The sequence below is a fragment of the Marmota monax genome, unplaced genomic scaffold (genome assembly GCF_021218885.2).
Source record: "Marmota monax isolate L192 unplaced genomic scaffold, Marmota_monax_Labrador192_F-V1.1 WCK01_AAM20220418_F8-fsc00177, whole genome shotgun sequence".
NCBI classification, from domain to species: domain Eukaryota; kingdom Metazoa; phylum Chordata; class Mammalia; order Rodentia; family Sciuridae; genus Marmota; species Marmota monax.
The window spans coordinates 500,669-523,352 of NW_026694922.1; the positions used below are offsets into that span (position 1 = coordinate 500,669).

Consider the following 22,684-nt stretch of genomic DNA (forward strand, 5'->3'; position numbering starts at 1 on the left):
TTTATTTTTAAGTCAAGGTCTAAGTTTCTCAGGCTGGCCTTGAACTTGGTAATCCTCCTCCCTCTGCCTCCCATGCAGCTGGGATTAAAGGCATGTGCCACCATTCCCAGAAGGATTTGCCTATTTTTAAATCATTAAAAGGAGAAGCATAGCCTGGAGAGGTGGTATACACCTGTAATTCCAGCTGTTCAGGAATCTGAAGCAAGAGGATCACAAGTTTGAGGCCAGCCTGATCAGTTTAGTGAGATCCTGTCTCAAATTTAAAAAGAAAGAAAGAGAAACTGTCTTACCACTTCTTCATCCTGATCAGTTGCATCAACACCAGTCTGCCCCAGCAGGTTGTATCCTGGGAGTTCAGGGCCCTCAGATGCTAAGCTGTGTTGCAGATGAGGGAAAGCCCCTGACAGTCTCCTCTGCTGGAGAAGAACAAATGCCTGAGTAGCCCAAAGTTGGACATCCAAGAGTTTTTGTTTTGTTCACTTTTACTTCCTTCTAGATTTCACACTGGAGTGGTTTATATGTTACTGTCTGTGTCTCTTTGCCCTCAGTTATCCCTCTTCTTAGACTTGATTCAGCCTTGAGGAACAGGGCACTCCCCTGTTTTAGACACTTCAGCCAGTTATACTCTGAAATCTGTAGCTTCAGGAATTTTGCAACCTATTATTGTATAGCAGAAAACCCATTATCGGGCCGGGGTTGTAGCTCAGTGGTAGAATGCTTGCCTAGCATGTGTGAGGCACTGGGTTCCATTCTCAGCATATAAATAAATAAAGTTCATTGACAACTGAAAAAAATATAAAAAAAGAAAAACCCATTATCTTATTTATCTGCCCATTCTCAGAGCTCCAGGAAGAACCTCTAGGTTAGTGATATTTCTCTGATAAAACAGTTTTGTATGTGTGCAAGTGGGAAGGAGATGTTGAATGTAAAGTAAATTACTCTTGGAAACAAAAACTGAGAATTACATAACAGAGCAGTCAGCAGGCTGAGCTTCTTGGGATTTCCAGTGGCCCCTTCTTTCAACAACTATCAAGTAAACACTTTATGCAGAGGCCTGGGCCGGCCATGAAGGTGAGGGTGGATGGAGCTGTGAACAGGCCCATGTGAGTCCTCTGTGGATCCATCTATAACCCTGGCGCATACTGTGAAGACCAGCAAGGTAGAGGCCCCGCTGGGGGACTTGCATCATCAAGTGTGACAGACTCTTCTGCTCTTTCCCCCAGCTCCCATAGAAAAGGGACATCATCCCCTTTCAACTATGCAAAGCAAGAGGAGAGTAGAATTGTGTCTTTTTTTTTTTTTATACCACTTTTGTCAGCAAAGCCTTTATTCCTGGTATTTTGAAGGTGTCCACGAAGGATTTAAGGCAACCCTGAGACAGTCCTTACTTGTCTCCTGTTGATTGCTGAAACAAAATCTCATCTGGAGAACATCTCCATTGCCATTCTATTGTAAGTACAAGCTAAACCTGGAAAAATACAGTTGGGCTGGAGAACAGCTGCTTTGGCTTGGTTTTCAGAGGCTATGAAATGATCTGTTATCCCTCACATCCAGCACATCGTTACCTTTCATTTGCCTCCTGCATAGTAATGATTGGAAAGGAAATGTTTGTGGGTTACATATTTGACTATTTGACTCCCTTCCATAGAGGCAACAGAGGACACAAAGTAAAGTGAGTTTTTACCATTCAAATATTTGTTGGGTTTTCTGCTTTTCTTCTTCTTCTTCTTCTTTTTTTTTTTTTTTTTTTTGAGTTTTTTCCAGATTTTATTTTCAATCGTCTGATACAAGAAAATATCTTATGGATAATATATGTTACCTATTGCTATTGTTTCTTTTTTTGTAGTAGGTCAGATTAGCAAAATATCATCAATGTGATGAATCTATGTGATATTTTATGGTCTTTTTAAAATTTTTTAATTGATTTTTAAAATTTTTTTAAATTGATATTTTAAAAATAAATGACAGCGGAATGCATTACAATTCTTATTACATATATGCAGCACAGTTTTTCATATTTCTAGTTGTATACAAAGTATGTTCACACCAATTTATGTCTTCATAATTTGGATAACTGTGTCCAAATTATGTACTTTGGATAACTGTGTCCATCACATTCCACCAGCCTTGCTAACCCCCTTCCCCCTCCCTACCCTTCCCACCCCTCTTCCCTATTCTTCCCATGCTCCCCCTCCCTACCCCACTATGAATCAGCCTCCTTATATTAGAGAAAACATTTGTTTTTTTGGGAGGTTTTGTGCTTTTCTAGACAACAACCACAACAACACCACCAAGTTGATTGGAAAGTTACCCTTGGAAGTCTCTTAGATTTTTTTGTACTGAGTTCTTAGTCACTATCAGGGCCCTGTCCTCCCTCTCAGATGAGCAAAGCAGAATTTCTTCATTGTTGAGACAAAGCACTGAGCTCTGGTAGATGGGATAGTTTCCTAGTCTAGCCATTTAGCCATGTGACCTTGAGCAAGTTACATGATATTCCAGAGCCTCATTCCTCTTTTGTGAAGTAGTGTTAAAAGCTATTACCCTGTTAGTAGGATTAAATGAGATAATGTCTGTAAATCCCTAGGTTTAACAAGGACTCAGGAAATGATCACTTTTTTCTTTTTTTTATTGTGAAATAGGGCAACTACTGTTTTGTTTTTTTTAAATAATCACTTTTTAATCTCAGAACAATCCCAGAAGCCTCTGCCGTGTACTCAGGATGACGTGGCTTCTGGGAAGCTTCTTTTATCTTTCATTTATTGGTCAAGAAGGCTGGCAGTATGTCTCAGTGGTAATGAACTTGCCTAGCTTGTACAAGGCTCTATGTTGATCCCTAGCCATGCAAGAAAACAGTAAGGAAATGTTCAGATATAGTACATGCTTAATAAATACCTGAGTGAATCAGGAAGCTTTGGTACTTGTCCTGTTGCCTTATAACAGTACTTCACATTGTCTCTTTTGCATTGGGAGATGTTCTGAGAGGTTCTTTAAGAAAACTGGCCAGATAAACTTGGAGAATGCTGTTGAATCTAAAGTCTGTAGACTCTACCCCTTTCCAGAGATGAATAACACATATTACTGATTTAGAAGTTTGGGGAAAATTTTGGAGAGAAAAATCCTCCGTAGCTTCTTTAGGCGGTGGTGGAAGACATTGGGGATATTACCCAGGGGCACTTAACCACTGAGCCAAATCCCCAGCCCTTTTTATTTTTTTTATTTTGAGACATAGTCTTGCTTAATTGCTTAGGGCCTCACTAAGTTGCTGTAGCTGGCTTTGAACTTGCAATCCTCTGTCTCAGCCTCCCCAGCCACTGGGATTACAAGCATGTGCCAGTGTATCTGGCTCTTCCCTAGCTTCTTAAACTTGGCTTTTCCCAAATTTATTTTTATGTATAGGGTAATGGTAGTACCCTTCATATGTGGATGAAGCATTTAGAAAGAACTGTGCTGGGCTATCCCACTCCTTGGTATTTTTCTGAAAGATCTAAACTTGGCATATTATAGTGATACAGCTACCTCAGTGTTTATAGCAGCACAATTCACAATAGCTAAAATATGGAATCAACCCAGGTGCCTGACAATAGATGAATGGATTAAGAAATTGTGACAGACACACACAGTGGAATTTTTCTCAGCCATAAAGAAAAACGAAATTACAGCATTTGCCGGTAAAGGAAAGGGAGAGGGAAGAGTAAGTTATAGAGATAAAGGGAAGATCAGTAATGTAGAAGGAGATCGAGAGGCAGGATAGAAGGGTGGGAAGGGGAAGGCGATACAGAGCAATACAGAATGAATTCTTTAAAAATCATGTTATGTGCATGTATAAATATACTACAGGGAATTTCGCCTTTATAAGTAAAAAAGAACCAATCAAATAGAAATATATAGACAAGTGAAAGAAGTCTAGTAGAGAAAGGAGAATGGGGGAAGGCAGGGAGGACAGCGGGGAAAAGAGTGGAATCATGAGCCAAAATCAAATTCCATTCATGTATGATTTTGTCAGAATGAACCCAACTACTATGGGTAACTATAAAGATCTAATTAAAAAAAAGAAGAAGGGGGCTGGGGTGTGGCTCAGTGGTAGAGCGCTTTCCTAGCATGTGTGAGGCACTGGGTTTGATCCTCAGCGCCTCAGATAAATATATAAATAAATGTTGTTTTTTTTTAAAAGAAGAAGAACTCTGATAGGTTTGGTGAGTGTCATGAAGGGACTTCACGTTGCCATTTGTTGTTGTTGTTCTAATTAGTTACATATGACAGTAGATTGCACTATGGTGCATCATACAGAAATGGAGTCATATTGCTTTTTAACCTGTGGACTCTTCCGGGGTACTTAATCATTCCTATTAACAGGCATTTAAGTTCTTTCCAGTGCTGTACTATATGGATAGTGACGCAGTAAACCCAAGGTATCCTTACTAGGAGGTACTTCATGGGAGGGATTCCTAGAAATAGAATTGCTGGATCAGAAGATAAGCACATTTTAAAATGTGATTGATTCCTCAGAATTTCCCTCCAAAATTTGATTCGCCATGGTCTAACAGTTCATTGGCCCAATAAAGAGATAAGCAGCTAACTGAGCACAGTGGAGCATCTGTAATGCCAGTGACTCAGGAGGCTGAGGTAGGGTAAGTCCAAGGCCAGCCTGGGCAACTTAGTGAGACCCTGTCTCAAAATAACAAGGCCTGGGGATGTGGTAGAGCACATGCACCCAGCATGCCCTGGGTTCAGTCCCTGATACTGCAGAAGAGGATATCAGCAGCTATCTTTCCCTACCATATGTGTGCTGGATCCTTTCTTTCCTCCTCCCCTGAACACACTAACTGAAAATGGAATGGAACACAACTCAGAATCACTCGTCTCTTTTCTGTCTTGCAGAGTGTGACCACAGATAAGGGACCAAAATGACCGATTCGAAATATTTCACCACGACCAAGAAAGGTATGATGTGTTTCATCATGGGCCTGCCCTGTTATTTGCCTGCTTGCCTCTTCTGCTTGCTATCTGGGGGACTGGGGAACAGGGGCAGGGTGGAAGCCTGGAGATATTGGTGGGAGTGGCCTAGAATTTCTTTACCTTGTGGAGTCAGAAAATTAAATTGTTGAGAGTATTAAGAAATTGATTGCTTCTTTTAGAACTCAGGAAGGAAAGAGCATTAGCTCCAAGTATGGGGGAAAAAAAATCCTCTTTGTTCCCCACAGCTTAAAATACTTAAAATATATATTTTTTTCGCTTCTGGTGGGGGGAGGACACACAATCCTATCAGCAATCCCATTTGGGGGTGGGGGGCCTTGTGTGTCTGGTCCTTATCCATGGGCACATGTTTTCCATGGTTGTAGTCAGAGTCCCATCCTGTTTTTCATATAATGTTATCATAAACATTTCCCAACAGTTCTAATGACTCAATATTAAGGCAATGGAGTTGCTGCACTAAAATATGCTAAGTTAGGCTTATGTTGTTGGAGATTTTTTTTCCCCCTGTTTTTAAGGAAATGGAGGATGTTGTTGTGGCTGGCAAGTGTGCTTTAACCCTGTAAGCATCTCTTTGGCTGGCCCTTCCTCTCCATTCCTTCCTTGCAGGTGAGATTGACACATACCTACTGACCAGATAGTCTTTTTTATTTTTTTAACATTTATTTTTTAGAAGTAGTTGGACACAATACCTTTATTTTATTTATTTTTATGTGGTGCTGAGGATCGAATCCAGGGCCTCACCATGCTAGATGAGTGCTCTACCGCTGAACCACAATCCCAGCCCCAGATAGTCTCTTATTGAATCACATGAGCCAGGTCCTAAACTCTGTCCCTCAGCAAGCATTTTATTTATTGATCCAGCCTGTTCTGTTTTGTTGTAAGAGACAGGTTCTCACTATGTTGCCCGGGCTAACCTTGACGTCCTGGGCTTAAGTGACCTCCAGCCTCAGCCTCCTTAAAGCTGAAACTACTTACTTGCTGGTTTTTATTGAGGACCTCCCATGTGGAGGGAAAGAGACAGGCAGTCTCTGACCTGGCTTTGCTTGAGGTTGAACTGGGAAGATAGTCTATGAAGTAGCAGCCATACTGAAGGGTGGGGGTGCAGAAGGCTGTGGAAGTACTCCAGGTAGAAAAGGGTGTGGGAAGGGGAGGGAGTAAATGCTCTACCCGTGATTCATCCAGGAAAGGAAAGCAGTTTCTTTGCTGAGGAGCTAGAAGGGGCCAGAGAGGCATGCAGAAATCAGAGAGCTTCACACCATGTGTAGCAGAGTATCAATGGTGGGGTTTTCTTCTGGGGAGAATGTCTGGAGAGAGATTCCTGGGTTCAGATTTCAAATTTGACATCATTGGGGTGTGTGTGGTGCAGTGCTGGAGATCCAACCCAGGGCCTCGCATGTGCCAGGTAAGCACTCTACCACTGGACTATATCCCCAAACCATTAGTGATGGGTTTTTTTTTAAATATATATATATATATTTAGTTGTAGATGGACATAATATATTTATTTATTTATATGTGGTTCTGAGAATCGAACCTAGTGCCTCACACATACTAGGCAAGCACTTTACCACTGAGCTACAACTCCAGCCCCAGTGATTGTTTTTAAGCAAGGTAAAGTCCAAGGCAGATTCTAATAAAGGATTAGAGGGAGGTGGGGAGACAAGGACCACAGCTCTGATGAGACCTGATGGCACCTGAGCCTGGCAGTGGTGGGGAATAGCTTTGGGGAGAGAGAATTGAATGCCTTTTATGTGATTGAGGAGTTAGACTTGATTGAGGGACCCAATAGACAAAGGATACTTTCAGAGGCAGTCAGATCCCAGGGTCACCCCATCAGCCTTCTTAGGGCTGAGACCCATTAATTAATGGCGGTTGTACTATATCTGGCCACTTTGAGTGAAAAGCAGGGGCAGCCCTGCAGAATAGACTAGGATCAAAATCATCATGGTCTGTTGGATCCCAGAACAACCAGAAACCCTCCCCTCACTCTCTTGCAGGAGAAAGGCACATGTTCCTTGATAAATTTGAACTGCAGGATCTGCAGATTCTTCCCACTCCATTGAGCAATATCCTCAGTGCAGCCTTGCCCCGGGGCTGTGCTATGTGATTATTCTTAATTAACCATGTTTGCTGTCTCTCATCTCAGGTTCTCTTCTGAGCACCGCATTGTCCAGTCATGATACAGAACCTACTGGTTTCCCTTTTTCTCATTGTAAACCCACCTAGAACTTTCTCAGCATTTTCTTCCACATTATAGTTCCTGCTTCAGTAAGAATCCTGAGAAGGAAGCCCAGGACTCTTACTCTACAAAAGAGGGATCTAAAGGCAGAGGGTCATGTGGCAGAATAACAACAGCTGCCACCTTTAGCACAGACCACCAGCAAGGCACCCAGCAAGTGTTTCACCTCTGAGTGTTAAATGGGAGAATTCAGCACCCTATTCAAGGGAGAGAGAAGAGGCCAGGAAACAGGTTCAGAGGGGCAAAAAGGAGTGTCTTGAGTTAGGCCCAAACATAGGGGTTTAGAGCAGACTTAGGACAGACCTGGTTTCAAATCTTGGCCCGGCCCTCCTATCTGGTAGCTGTGTGTAAGTTACTATACCTATTACACCCACCTGTAAAATGGAGTGTGAGTTTGGAATGAAGAGTTGGCATGAAGACAAATGAAAAAGGCATGGGAAAAAGTAAGTGTGGTACAGGGCTCAGAGAAAGGCTCAGGAAATATATCCTGTCCTCCTAACCTGTAAGGAGGTCCTGACTGGCTCTCTTTGGAAGATCTGAAACAGCCCTACTTCCTTGTTTCCTTTTTCTGTATTATCAAGTTCTTAAGAACAATTGATTACATGTTGGGGCAGCTGAATTCCAATTTTCCAAGCTGAGCAATCACTTGTAGCTCAGGAAGTGAAACCCTGAGCAAGCTGTTTGAACTCGAGATTCTAGGAAAACAGGAAAAGCCTACGTGTGGGATCGATTCCTCCCCTCTCCCCCCCTCCCCCCAGTCCTTGAGCACCCAGTCTTGAGGGCGTCTGGTTCAGTGAGGGAACTGAGGAGAACTTTGCTTTCCTTTTCATTTTTCGCAGTCTGGCTGAACAGACCCTGCTTGCATGTTTTTTGTCCCCCTCAAGACCATTGTAGTCTCCACAGTTTCTATCATTTGGTGCAGTGTGACCCTCCAGTCTTCCATCTTAATAACTGTCAAACTCCTCACTGTCACCTATCCCACCTAAGGCCAGGGGCCTAAAGCTGCCCTCTGCCTCCCTGCCATTCTTGGGAGTTTGGGGACAGGAACTTATCCCCTGGGGATGGATCATTCATGCCTTCCTACTTTTCTTAGGGGAGATCTTCGAGCTGAAGGCAGAGCTCAACAGTGACAAGAAGGAGAAGAAGAAGGAGGCGGTAAAGAAAGTGATCGCATCGATGACTGTGGGCAAAGATGTCAGGTGTGCAGGAGTAGGCTGGGTGGCAGCCAGGTGCTGCTGACGGGAGGATGGAGAGCTTGGGTCCAGGTCAGATTCCTCCTTTAGTGTACCTAGAGACCCATGTCTCCCTCATACAGCTCCTTTTGTGAACCTTCTTTCCAAACAGGGTTTTGTTTGCACAGGAGTCGTGAGCTCAGATGCTGATGGGTCAGGTGATAATGGAATGAGTGAAGTGTACTGGGTTGAAAAGGCAGCAGGTGTTGGAGTGGGTGTGACGTGAACATTTGCAGAAGCTCCAGAGGATTGTTGCTAGCCAGGGAAGATGAACCCAGTGTGGCCAGGTCTTCTGGGTTTTAAAAAGAACAGGAAGTCTGGATGTTTTCATTTTTTAAATCACCAGACGATAGTGTGGTTCAAGCAAAGCACATCTACAGACTGGATTATTCTAATTTGCTGCCAGTGCGCAACCTCTGGTTTGCATCTGAGTTGGAACAGATCTCATGTAGAAATAGTGCCACATTGGGCTGGGGATGTGGCTCAAGCGGTAGCACGCCCATCTGGCATGCATGTGGCCCGGGTTCAGTCCTCAGCACCACATACAAACAAAGATGTTGTGTCTGCTGAAAACTAAAAAATAAAATAAAATAAAATAAAATAAAAGAAATAGTGCCACACCTTTGCTCCAGATTTTCCAGCGCCTGGAATGCCTGTTTTCTCAGCTTGTTTTCCCATCTTTTAAAGCCCGTGCAAGATCTACCTTTTCCCTGTTGCCTTCCCTTATCGCCCAGCGTCCTGTTATAAATTCAACATTTGCTCTTTGTTCCTATCACCCAGCACTGATTCTTGACTATTCTTATTACTGCATGCACCTGTGTTTACCTGCCCATCAGATTGTGAAGTCCCCAAAGACAGGGATGGATTTTATAACAACTTAATATTTGTACGGTGCTTGAGAGTCTGCACAACACTTTTGGATATGATTTCTCAATAGTTCCTTACAGTTTTCATTGTAGGCAATGATGTTCTTACTGTCAGAGAAACAATATAAAGAAGGAAGAAAATGACCATCTAACGGTCATGTGGTTAGTGGCAGAACTAGAACTGAAACCCAGCCCTTCTGAAATTCAAATCCAGGCTGCTTTTGCCCAGCTTGTGTCTCAGGCCTGGTGCTGATGTGGAGCAGCTCCCTGGCATAATGGTCCCACAACATGATGACACTGCCCTGGACTTCCCCCACAGATTGCCTATCCCATTGCTATCCTCCACAAGGCCCTTCTGCCAACACTCAAAAACACTTACCCAGAGACTTGAGGAGGACGTATATATTTTTCTGCTGGAAAACTGGGCCTCCTTCCAGGTTCAGTTTGTTTCAGAGCAAAGCTGCTCTCCTTCAACTAGAACACTATTGTCACCTCCTCTCGGAGGAAATATCTTTGTTCTTCCACCTCCGAAGAGCTTCCTTTGCTGATGTTATGGGCCAAAGAGAGAAAGCCAGGCTCATCGGCACTCCCCCCTCCTCTCCTTGCCCCCTGTTCTTCCTGATGTGTCATCTCCCAAGGTGGTGTAGCATCAGTTTTAGCCTGGCAGGACTCCTGCCTGTGGGGGCTGAGGAAGTTCTCTTTGACCTTTTATGTCTCAGTGCTGCCATGTCCTTGTCAGTAAAAGCATAAGAAATGAGAGGGAAGGTGGTGGTTCCAGAGACAGAAAATTGATCTCTAACCACATTTCATTCTCAAAAGGGCCTGTGAATCTGGAACCATTGGCACCTTGTTGTGAAGGGCTCCACCCAGTATAGCAGGGATCAAGAGCACACACTTTGGAGTTAGACCTGGCTCCTTAGGCAGGTTAACACTTATGAACCTCAGTATTATTGTCTGTAAAATGGGACACTCCTTGGCTTCTTGGGACGCTAAATGAATTGAAGTATGTCAGAACCTTAGCACTAATCCTGGCATGTAGCATGTACTCCATTCATGCTTTGCTGGTTCTTTCTTAGTGGGTGCCAGAGCTGGCCTTTGTGAAAGCAGCACATTCATCCCTGCTTCCCTATGACCCTCCAGAACCAGCAGCCCAATATAAGGGGCCCTGTTAAGTACAGAGGGGAAAATAAGTGTTTTCATTTACATAGCACCTCCCAGATACCAAGGACCAGATACGGTAAGTACATTGTCTCATTTAATTCACTAGGGCCCTGTAATGTGAGATGGGGTTTTTGTTGTTGTTGTTATTATTTTGTTTTTTTGTGGTCATGAGCTTTTTGTTGTTGTGGTTGTTGTTGTTGTTGCAATGCTAGGGATTGAACCCAGGACCTCCAGTGTGCTAGGCAAGCTCTCCATCACTGAACTACATCCCCAACCCCAAAGAGAATTTCTGCTGCACCTTTCTTGCAAATGAGGAAACTGAAGTCCAGGGGCTGAAGGAAGCTTCCTAGTGTCATACAACTAGCAAGAGGCAGAACTGAGGGCTGGGGATATAGCTCAGTGGTAGAGCTCTTGCCTTCCATGCTCAAAACTCCAGGTTTGATAACCCAGTACTGGGGGGAAAAAATTAGGGCTGTCGCTTAATGATAGAGCACTTACGTAGCATGCCCCCAAGACTCTGGGTTCAATCTCCCGTGCCACCAGAATAAAAAGCCACAAAGCAAGAGGCAGAACTAGAACTGGGTATGGTGTAATACCAGGTACTCAGGTGGCTGAGGCAGGAGGATGACAAGTTCAAAGCCAGCTTTAGCAATTTAGTGTGACCCTGTCGCAAAAAATAAAAAGGGTGGGGGTAACTCAGTGGTAGAGCTCCCCTGAGTTCAATCCCCGGTACTAAAAAGAAAACAAAAATATATATAGACCTAGGTTTAACAGGCTCCAGAGCTCATGTTTGAGGACTTTTTGCTTTTAAAATTACCCTTTGGGGCTGTGGTTGTGGCTCAGCACTTGCCTAGCACACATAAGGCACTGGGTTCGATGCCCAACACTACATAAAAGAAATTAAATAAACAAAATAAAGTCATTGTGTTTATCTACAACTAAATATATATTTTTTTTAAATTACCCTTTGACCAGGCATGGTGGCGCACACCTGTAATCCCAGTGCTGAGGCAGGAAGATCATGCGTTCAAAGCTAGCCTCAGCAATTTAGCAAGGCCTTACGTATCTCAGGGAGACCCTGTCTCAAAATAAAACATAAAAAGGTCTGGGAATGTGACTCAGTGATTAATTGCCTCTGGGTTCAATCCCTGGTACTAAAAAAAATAATAATAATAAAATAAAATAAAATTACCCCTTGGGCTTCTATTTCTCCTATCAAGTGTTCAGGGACCAGCATAGCTAATACCCTTATTTTATCAGAAGTCCTGTTTATCTTTCAGCTTCCCTCTTGCCCTCTGTCTCCCTCTTGCTCTTCCTATCTTCAGCCTGCCCCATACTGACATCAGTTTGTCCTTTCAGTGCCCTCTTCCCCGATGTGGTGAACTGCATGCAAACAGACAACCTAGAGCTGAAGAAGCTGGTGTACCTGTACTTGATGAACTATGCCAAGAGTCAGCCTGACATGGCCATTATGGCTGTCAACACCTTTGTAAAGGTGAGCAGGAGCTTGGTGACAATGGGTGCTCCCTGCTACGTGTCCCCCATCTCTGGGGTGTGGTCCTGTGGCCCTGAATAGAAATATTCTAACCCCTTCCCAGATCTTCACACTGCTGCTTCCTTCCTGTGCAGGCTAAGGGCCTCTTCCTCCAGCAGAGGGCTCTCTTTCTCTCTGTATGCACACATACAGGAAAATGACGGTTTCCTGGCAGGGTAAAGACTGAGGGTCATGGTGCTAGTGGTTGTGGATTTGAGAGCCTTAACTTCTTCACCTGTGAAATGGAGCCAATATTGTGTGTTTGCTGGGAGGATCAGAGAAGACTGTATGCAGAGTTCCTATACAGCATCTGGCAAGGGCTTGGTGTCTATTGCATGGTGTTTACCTGCAGTGCTGTTGATTATGGTTGGTGGTTATTACCCATAGATAGCCCATAGTTATCCCATAGCAACTGCCAGATGGTTCTCAGCTGCAGGCTCAGAGCTGCAGGCCAGGAAGAACTGGAAGCCACATGACTTGCTTGTTCCTGCCCCTGACCAATGGTTCCTTCCCCTCAGGACTGTGAGGACCCCAACCCCCTCATCCGGGCCCTGGCCGTGCGGACCATGGGCTGCATTCGAGTTGACAAGATCACTGAGTACCTGTGTGAGCCACTCCGGAAGTGCCTGAAGGATGAGGATCCATATGTGCGCAAGACAGCAGCCGTGTGTGTAGCCAAGCTCCATGACATCAATGCCCAGCTGGTGGAGGACCAGGGCTTCCTGGACACCCTTAAAGACCTCATCTCTGACTCCAACCCCATGGTAAGTCAACTGCCACTCACTGAGCCACCTTCTGGGTTGCCAGGGAAGACCTTGGCTTGACAGTCTGCTGGGCAGTCTCTTGTTCTTAGAAATCAGAGTTTTGCTGAGTGCCATTGTTCCTGTACCTTGTGGTGGTTTAGGAACCATCTTTGCAAGAGACTAGATCTGGATTCTCTTCTGTGTCCTCTACTAGCTGCCTGAATTTGGGCAAGCTGCCTAATGTTTTGGAGCCCTCTTCATCAGTAAAATGAATCTAATTCTCTATGATGGCAGGAATGCTGGAAGGTAATGGTCATGGCTTGCTACGTAGTGCAGTTGGTACTAGTGTCTTCTTTCCCTTCCAGTCATTGTCATCATCACTATCTCCTCACCAAGACCATATATAAGCTGTTCTTTTCTGTTTCCACATATCATCCAGGGATTGTAGAGGGTTGCCCTTGGAGTGGCATAGTGTGGAAGACAGAACACTAGAATGTGTCTGGGTGGTGATGGCAGCAATTCACAGAGCAGTTTGTAAATCAAAAGCACAAACCTCTGGCCTAACCATCTCCTGTCTGTCCCACGGGAACACTGATCACTCATGGGCACTGAGCAGTCAGTATAGAGACTGGCATTGAATGCACTGTTTGTTGAGGGAAAAGTTGAAAACAACACAGACCACACATACCAGGTGCCCTGGTAAAGTGGATTGAGGGCCCAGGGGTCACCTATCAAGCTCCTCTGTATACCTACCTGTTACCATCACTTCTAGCAGCCTCAAGGGGATCTTCAGGAATCTTCTGAGAAGTACAATTGACAACCACTGAAACGAGCCGCTGTGGCTGGTAACCAGGCTCTTGTGTTAGGTAGCTGGAATGCTTTCTACCGCCAAGCACTTGGAGCTGGGGCTTTCTTGTTCTGTTTTGTTTTGTGCAATATGCTTATTTTATTTTAGTTGCAATTTGCAGAGGCATCAACAGGTTGAGTGCCTGAAGTGGGCCTTGATGAGACTTCAGACCTGCTTGCATGGTCATATTCCTTTCAGGGTGTCCCACTTCTGACTAGCTAGTGTCATTAGCCCCTTTGACCCCTGGCCAAGAACAGTGTCCCCAGGCTCTGCCCTTCCATCCTCTCAACCAGGTGGTGGCAAATGCCGTGGCTGCCCTCTCAGAGATCGCCGAGTCTCACCCCAGCAGCAACCTGCTTGACCTGAACCCACAGTCCATTAACAAGCTGCTGACAGCCCTGAATGAGTGCACTGAGTGGGGCCAGATTTTCATCCTGGACTGCCTGGCTAACTACACACCCAAGGACGACCGTGAGGCCCAGAGGTAAGCTGGATGACCCTTGCCAGCCCACCTGAACTTGATCCTGTGGAGGGTCCAACCATGAGCTAAGTGGGCCCCTTCACAGGGCTTTTCCCCTGGCACCATCTCTAAGTACACTTTCCTCGAGGGAGCCAGCCCACCCTTCATGTCTCCAGAGCCAGGCGTTCAGTAGTGTGGCTACAGGCAGTCAACTCACTTCTTGCTGTGGTTACAGAAAGGGCCTGACCTGGGAGCTGACAAGAACCTCAGTCACCTCAGGTAGATAACGTCAGAGCTAGCTTGAGTGAAGAAATTAGCCATTCACTGAGTTTTCACAGGATGCCCTGGGCAATGCTGGACCCTCTGTACACATAGATAATCTTTAGAGCAACTCTGTGAAGGATACCTTATTATCATCTGCCATCTTGCAGATGAGGAAACTCTGGCTTAGAGAGGGTGCAGGTACCTAGCTGGGACTCATCTGACCCTTGGTCTCAACCAGCATGACATCCTGCCCCATTTGAATGTCCTGGCAGTGGGGGGAAAGGAAGGAGCTGACTTTTGTCTCATCTACTGTATGCCAGGCACTGCCCATTCTTTGTATGTGTTATCTCATGTAAGGGCCCCAGCAACCCTGTGAAGCAAGCTTCAGTCTCAGCTTTATAGATAAAGAAACTAAGGCTTAGAGTGATGTGAGCCTGCTTGGTTCAGTTAGCAGGCACCATGATCTAGATCTTCCTCCTATTAAAAGACATGCTATCTTGATAACTAAACAGAACATATCCCCTGTCTATCTCTACTCTTTGCCTTCTCGGAACTGCTGGACCTCAGCATCTGTGAGCGGGTCACACCCAGGCTCTCCCATGCCAACTCTGCTGTGGTGCTGTCTGCTGTGAAGGTGCTCATGAAGTTCATGGAGATGTTGTCCAAGGACCTAGATTATTACAGCACGCTGCTCAAGAAGCTGGCCCCGCCCCTGGTCACACTGCTGTCGGCTGAGCCAGAGCTGCAGTATGTGGCCCTGCGCAACATCAACCTTATCGTGCAGAAAAGGTACAAATGCCACCACACACATGTTCAGCGTGCACTCCTGGGAATGGGCTCTCAATCGAAACTGACCTGTTACTGTGCAGGAAATCTAAAAAATCCCTTAACCCAGGGGTTATCAGCAGAGCACGTTTAACCCCAAGGACATTTGTGGTATCTGGGACACTTTTGGTTGTCCCAACTGGATACTGCTAGCATTTAGTAGATAGAGGCTAGGAACACTGCTCAGCATTCTACAGTGCTGGATAGTCCCCCATGACAAGAAACTATCTGGCCCAGAATGTCAACAGGGCCAAGCCCTTGAAGCCCTTGCCCCTTCAGGGAGCAGGCTTGGTAGAGGTTAGCATGGGGCTGCTGTGTGTGTGTGCGCGTGCGTGCATTTTTCTTGGGGACAGAATCCACAGGTCTAATCAAATTCTCTTGAGCTTAGAAGCCTTGGAGATGGTGAGGCATCAGCCTCTAGGCCTGGGGAAGGGGCAGAGCAAAGTCATCACCATGCCTAGCTGCCTCTTTCTCTATTCCCTGAGAGAATGACTGCAGTAAGCCTCTGATCCCAAGGTAAGGGGTCTGCCACCTGGGATTGGCAGGGGCTGAAACACATTGAGCAGACCCCTCAGAAGGGGTCTCTGGAATGATCTACTTTCTGAGAAGTGACTGTGAGTGAAGGAGTCCTGAAGCCGTGAAGGGTGGGATTGGCCTCCTGAGTTCTTCCCCCTGCCCTTTTGGTCAAATGATTTACTCAACAGTCAGGACTTGGCAGTAGCAAATGACCACAAAGCATTCATATGTTACAGTAGCCCCGTTGCTGGGAGCAGGGTACACAGAGAACAAGGGCTTATAGTCATTCTCTCGGAAGGTGGTACACCCTCTTTGTTGTAGTTAGAATCTGGTTCTTAGTATACTCTTGGGGATCCAGAGATATCAGTGGAACTGGGACATTTGTGAAGATTTGGGAAGTAAATATGGGAAAGCTTTCCAAGTACCTAAACATAGCCATCAGACTAGGGTGTTAAAGTTGCAGTGTGGGTCTTTACCTGTCAGAGCCCTTGGGTTACTGGATTTAGTAAGGTGTAGGGACTTGTAGATCCAGATCAGCATGAAGGGCTCCCTGTGCTATATTTAACATGGTAAATCTCTTAAGAAGTTGTCCCTATTGTGCACACCTGGCCTAGCCCAGCCCTGACACATGGTTAGGCAGGTTTTACCGAGTCCTGCTTACAGAAATCATCTTCCTGCTGCCCAGCTCCAGTCTTGCCTCCTCTCTGTAGCAGGACAGAGGCTTCTGGCTTGGCCAAGATCTCCTGCCAAGATCTGTGTGGCAGCAGTGAGTGCCTGGGCTGCTCCTCTTTCTGCCCCGACACCTCCCTTCTTTACCTTCTGTCCTCATCCCTTTTCCTGATGATAGAAAAGGTTTTGTTTTCAAGTTGTCATTTTGTGTTTTTGTATTGGTTTCTGTTCTAGAAAGGGCAAAGGAGTAGGCGTTGGGGTGGTGACTCTCATCTTGCCCCTGCCCTTGTTAGCATGTGACCTAGTATAAACCTCACAACCTCACTGAGGTTCTCTTGACTAAGAAAAAATGCAGTGGGTGGTGTCAGTTGAGGTCCAAAAACCATTGCATTTGAGGGAGGAGCAATGATAAATGTGGAAGTGTGCCTATGATCCCAGCAGCTTGAAAGCCTACAAAAGGAGAATTGCAAGTTCAAAGCCAGACTCAGCAACTTATCCAAGCCCTAACCAACTCAATGAGACCCTGTCTCTAAAATATAAAAAATGGCTGGGGATATGGCTTAGTGGTTAAGCACCCCTGAGTTCAATCCCTGGTATCAAAAAAAAAAAAGTGGAAGTGCTCAGCTGGTGACAGGTCCTGCCTAGCAAGTGCCTTCTCTAAGGCAGGAGTCCATCATGTTAGATGCTTCCTGACTCATAAAACCAGCAGATTGTGTAGGTGTCTGGGACAGGGCACTCAAGACCATGTTCAGAGATTTACCAGCAGGTTTCCTGGGATTCAGCATATAGTTATGCTTCTGGGTAAGATCTGTTAGAGTGGCATGTGAGGACACACAGCTGGATCATAAGGGGATAAATATTTCAGAGTCTGGAGGAATCCATGAGGGATTTCTCCTGGTCCCTCCCTCCCTTGGCAAGTTGGATAGAGCATACTCCACCCCAGTAACAAAGTATAGGAACACGTGCCAAGCGTGGTGGTGCATGCCTGTAATCCCAGCAACTTGGGATCAGCAGGAGGATTGCAAGTTTAAGACCAGCCTCAGCAACTTAGCAAGACCCCAAGCAACTTAGTGAGACCCTCTTTCAAAATAAAAACACATATATGTGGTTTAGTAATTAAGTGTCCCTGGGTTCAATCTCAGTATTTAAAAAAAAAAATACAGGAAGACATGGAATATTTCTGCCAAGGGCAGCCTAAGTGAGACTTAGTTCACAAGGTTTTCATTGGGGGCACTCACCAGTTTCAGACTCTAAGAAGGAAAGCAGGTGTTAGGCATAAACTATATTGTTCATACATATGGCCTAGGTACAGTCAACCACCTTTATCATTCAGAGAATTGCCGCCACATGCCAGGCCTTTCTAAGATTAGCAGACACAAGCCTGCAGCATAGAGTTTTCCTGCAGTGTCATTCCCACTTCACAAATGAGGAAATAGAGTCCTGAGGTCACAAGCTGGGTTTGGAACCTTTGCCCAATAATTACTGCCTTTGAATATGAACTGTCTCTTGCTGTATTTCCTCTCCCCTTCCTGAGGTATGGACAGGCAATAACCAGGCAGAACTTTGCTCAGGCTTTCCCTGGGAATATAGAGCCACAACAGTGCCTTTGCTTCCCTAAACATCAGGCTCCACCTCAGACCCCAGAAATGTCTCAGCATATATGGAGAGTTTTTTTTTCATGGGGTTCATGCCTTGCTTTCTGCTCTCTGGGCATCCTGCCCTGCCACCAGGCCTGAGATCCTGAAGCATGAGATGAAGGTCTTCTTTGTTAAATATAATGACCCCATCTACGTGAAGCTGGAGAAGCTGGACATTATGATCCGCCTGGCCTCCCAGGCCAACATTGCTCAGGTGAGCATAGTGTGGTTGTGCAAGGCACAGGCTTCCATATCAGATAGCTACCTCACCTACTAGCTCTGGTCTTTGGGTCAGATGATAATTCTGTGAACAGTTCAGAATAATGAGAATATTAACCATGGGACCTGGAGCTTCATAAGCAAATTTTTTATTTTTTATTTTTTTAATATTTATTTTTTAGTTGTAGTTGGACACAATACCTTTAGTTAATTAATTAATTAATTAATTTTCATGTGGTACTGAGGATTGAATCCAGGACCTTGCACGTGCTATGCGAGTACTGCTGAGTCACAACCCCAACCCCTTCATAAGCAGATTTTTAAAAACTTTGATATTATGTTGTTAAAGAACATTCTCCCAGTGCTCACTTCGGCAGCACATATACTAAAATTAGAACGATACAGAGAAGATTAGCATGGCCCCTGCGCAAGGATGACACGCAAATTCGTGAAGCGTTCCATATTTTTATACAAAGATGTTTGTCTGCCAAAAACTAACTAAATAAATATTAAAAAAAAAAAAAAAAAAAGAATGTTCTCCCAAGCCAGGCATGATGGTGCATGCCTGTAATCCCAGTAGCTGGGGAGTATGAGACAAGGGCATTGAAGTGCAAAGCCACCCTCAGCATTGCTGAGACTCTATTCCTGAATAAAATATAAAATAGGGCTGGGGATGTGGCCCAGTGGTTGAGTGCTCCTGAGTTCAATCCCCAGTATCCACCCTCCTACAAAAAAAAGAATGTTGGGCTGGGGATGTGGCTCAAGCGGTAGCGCGCTCGTCTGGCATGCGTGCGGCCCGGGTTCGATCCTCAGCACCACATACCAACAAAGATGTTGTGTCCGCCGAAAACTAAAAAATAAATATTAAAAAAAAAAAAAAAAAAAAGAATGTTCTCCCAAGCTAGTCATATACATCTGTAATCCCAGCTATTCAGGAAGCAGAGGCAGGAGGATAGCAAGTTTAAGGTTAGCCTGGGCAATTAAGCAAGGCCCTATCTCAAAATACAAATTTTAAAAAGGGCTAGGGTCTATCTCAGTGGTAGAACACTTGCCTATCATGCCTGAGGCCCAGGCCTCAACCCCCAGCACCAAAAATTAAGAACAAAGTAGTAGTTGGATATGTTAGTTAGATCATCCTACAACAAGAATTGTCTGATCTTGCCTTCCTTTTGGGGCACCTGGGTCTCTCCTTCCACCTCGCGTAGGAGACAGAATCCTCTCCTTCTGGGGATCTTCGCATTCTCATTACCCAGGAATGTTCCAGATGGTTGCCCTGTCACATTCCCCAGTCCATTTTCTCTGTTTGGGTTACAGGTGTTGGCAGAGCTAAAAGAGTACGCGACAGAAGTGGATGTGGATTTTGTACGGAAGGCTGTACGTGCCATTGGCCGCTGTGCCATCAAGGTGGAGGTGAGGAGGTTCTGGGACTCCTTCCTTAGCTGAGCGAGGAGAAGAGAGCTGAAACCAATCTGATCCTGACTGCTTGTGGTCTAGGAAGACCTCAGGGTCACCATAGGAGCCCCCAAGACACCCATTATACAGATCCATTTGGGTTCCTTCTTGGTAGTTTCCTTTAAGCCTTCCAGTTGCTGCAGATTAAATTAACACATCAGCCAGGTGCAGTAGTGCACGCCTGTAATCCCAGCAGCTCGGGAGGCTGAGACAAGAGGATCAAGAGTTCAAAGCCAGCATTAGCAATGGCAAGACACTAAGCAACTCAGTGAGACCCTGTCTCTAAATAAAATACAAAATAAGGCTGGGGATGTGGCTCAGTGGTCGAGTGCCCCTGAGTTCAATCCCCAGTACCCCAAAACTAAAAAGAGACAAAAGAAAAATTAACACATCATATCATGGTTCACCTGTAGCAGTAGCGAAGACAATGGGGCAGCCACCAGCTGGTGGTAGCCCTGGTAGGCTTAACTTCATTTCACAGAGCATTGGAGCAGGGGCTCTGCCTTTCTGATACTTCAGTACATATCCTGATTCAGCTACCCATGGATCTTTCTCCCAGCTGCCCAGACTGCTCCAGACCCTGTGTACTGACATTTCACCTCTTCCCATTCTCTGCTTAGAGAGGTATTTTTTGACTACCAAGCTGGACTCTCCTTAAATGAGCCCAGTGGTGTCTAGAGGATCTCGGATTAGCTGGTCACCCCCAGGCCAGACCCTTAAGTCATTTGGAGGCATTTCCCCTTGATGCTCATGACGGCCATCCTGAGAAATCTCTTATCCTGGGTCGTCAGCACAGAGTGTGGGGATAAAGGCAGAAGGACTGGCCCACACAGATTGTGAGTGGGTTTGACAACAAGAATCCACTTTATGAAACAAGGAAGAGTGGTTAGGTGAGGCTGAAGCGGAGTCACTCTGCCCAGAGGGCTTGGCCTAGAAGATCTCCAAGTCCTCCCCACTCTCAGGAGTGCTTCCCCTGGCTTCTCCACAGTCTCATCCTATCTCCATGTCCCTGCCCTCCCAGGACCATCATTTTGTACTCATTCTCTACCTTTGTTCCCTACCCCTTATCTGAAGGAGTCTGTCCTCTTATTCTTGTGCTGTAATGAGGAAGGTGGGTGGGGAGTGACTTGGGCTTTTTGGCCCAGCAGCTCTATTGGAAGTGGGGTAAAGGGACCTTGCCCAACCCTCCTCCTCTTTCCACGCAGCAATCTGCCGAGCGTTGTGTGAGTACGCTTCTTGATCTCATCCAGACCAAGGTCAACTACGTGGTCCAGGAAGCCATTGTGGTCATTAAGGACATCTTCCGCAAGTACCCTAACAAGTAGGTACCACCCATCCTCCTGGTGATGGAGCGATCTGGCTTTGCCTGTGGACAGGGTGGTGGGAAGGTAGAGGAAGGAGGGGCCTCTCTCCTCCCCTCTTCCTTCTGCCTCTGTTGTTGCTGAAGTATTCTTGGAAGAAAACTTTATTTTTTCTTGTTTCCCTTAAGCTGGCCCTGCTCTGCTCCCCAGGCCAAAATGTGGTAGATACAACTCAAATTCCCATTCCTCACCATCTCCTAGGGATTTGTTGCCTGTCTCTAGCCTCCAGTGGCCCTCCCCACAGGGTAAGCCAGGCTTTCTCAGTGCTCACATGCTGCCTGCTTCCTTCTTTTCCAGGTATGAAAGTGTAATTGCCACGCTGTGTGAGAACCTGGACTCCTTGGACGAGCCTGAGGCCCGAGCAGCTATGATCTGGATCGTAGGCGAGTATGCTGAGCGGATTGACAATGCAGACGAGCTACTGGAGAGTTTCCTTGAGGGCTTCCATGATGAGAGCACCCAGGTGAGCTTTCATGTGGTCAGTGCCCAACTGGACATGAGTCATGACCAGCAGCTCAAGCCCATCCTGCCCTGAAACCCTCCCCTCATACTGCTCTGCCCATGTGGACAGACAGCGACAGTGGATGTATGGAGGTTGGGTGTGGTCACCTTTCTTCACCCATGACAGTGCCTCAGTGAACATGGGAGATAGTCCACAGTGGCATGCAGGACAGGTAGGCAAAGGTCTCTGGGTTTGTTTTTTTGTTTTAATTTTTTTGTATTTGTAGATGGACAATACCTTTATTTTATTTATTTTTATGTGGTGCTGAGAATTGAACCCAGTTCCTCTCACATGCTAGGCAAGCACTCTGCCCCTGAGCTACAGCCCCAGCCCTGGGTTTGTTTTAATTGCATATTTATCTTTCTATAGGTAATCATTGAGTTGGTTTAAAATTGAAAAGATATGGAATAATAAACAGTAAAGTGTTCCTTCCACCACTTTTCCGGAAGCCACTAGTATTCTTGGTGTCTTGGGGATATTTGCAGAGGTTGTTTAGGAACGCACCAGCAGATACACACCCCTACATGCACACACATGGTCCATTCTCACTTTTCATGGTATTTGTGAGTTTTTTTTTTTTTTTTTTTTTTTTTTTTTGCGTGGGCTTACTCTCATCCAGCAAGGAAGTCCACGAACAGGGTAGAGGAGAGTGTGGTTGCAGAGTCACAAATCAAGTCCTCTGGAGACCAAGCAGGAAGCAGGTCTGATTTTATTGCGCAGTTATATATACTCGGGCAGTAGCTAAGCAGATTACAGGCAGCCACCAATACAGTTTCTTGCCAACTGTCCTTGCGGCGACCAATTGAGGAGCGAGCTGCAGAGCAAACGCTGTGACTGCAACACACGTAGTCTTATATCCAGTGCTGTGCCTGCGGGGTGAGCGGTTTGCTGCTCACACGCTAGCACAAGGGGAGTGGTTTGCCACTCAGGCACCCTTAACGTATGCCACGCATGCAGTACTCCATGCATTTGTCCCCACAATTGATTTTTTGTTTTTGTTTTTTTGTTTTGTTTTGTTTTTTGTCATTACCAGGGATTGAACCCAGGGGTGCTTAACCACTGAGGCACGTCCCAACGCTTTTTAAATTTTTTGTAGTTTGGTACAGGGTCTCACTAAGTTGCTTAGGACCTCACTACATTGCTGAGGCTGGCTTTGAACTTGCGATCCTCCTGCCTCAGCCTC

At 45.6% G+C, this 22,684-nt stretch overlaps 1 protein-coding gene and 1 non-coding gene across 4 annotated transcripts in view; both read left to right on the forward strand.

Annotated features, from left to right (window-relative positions):
• Ap1b1 (adaptor related protein complex 1 subunit beta 1) overlaps positions 1-22,684 on the forward strand; it is a 55,923-nt gene that overhangs the window by 14,924 nt on the left and 18,315 nt on the right. For 2 of the 3 annotated variants that reach the window (XM_058573573.1, XM_046427223.2), the window contains exons 2-11: positions 4,879-4,941; positions 8,307-8,412; positions 11,832-11,967; positions 12,525-12,770; positions 13,890-14,080; positions 14,888-15,109; positions 18,061-18,181; positions 19,501-19,596; positions 20,844-20,959; positions 21,297-21,462. In XM_058573573.1, coding sequence (XP_058429556.1) covers positions 4,905-4,941; positions 8,307-8,412; positions 11,832-11,967; positions 12,525-12,770; positions 13,890-14,080; positions 14,888-15,109; positions 18,061-18,181; positions 19,501-19,596; positions 20,844-20,959; positions 21,297-21,462 — 1,437 coding nt within the window. In that variant the 5' untranslated portion in view covers positions 4,879-4,904. The remainder of the gene's footprint in view (positions 1-4,878; positions 4,942-8,306; positions 8,413-11,831; positions 11,968-12,524; positions 12,771-13,889; positions 14,081-14,887; positions 15,110-18,060; positions 18,182-19,500; positions 19,597-20,843; positions 20,960-21,296; positions 21,463-22,684) is intronic. The other variant, XM_058573574.1, reaches the window with a different exon arrangement.
• Positions 18,548-18,654, forward strand: LOC124081147 (U6 spliceosomal RNA). Its single transcript, XR_006847968.1, has one exon. It is a non-coding gene; the product is annotated as a U6 spliceosomal RNA (small nuclear RNA).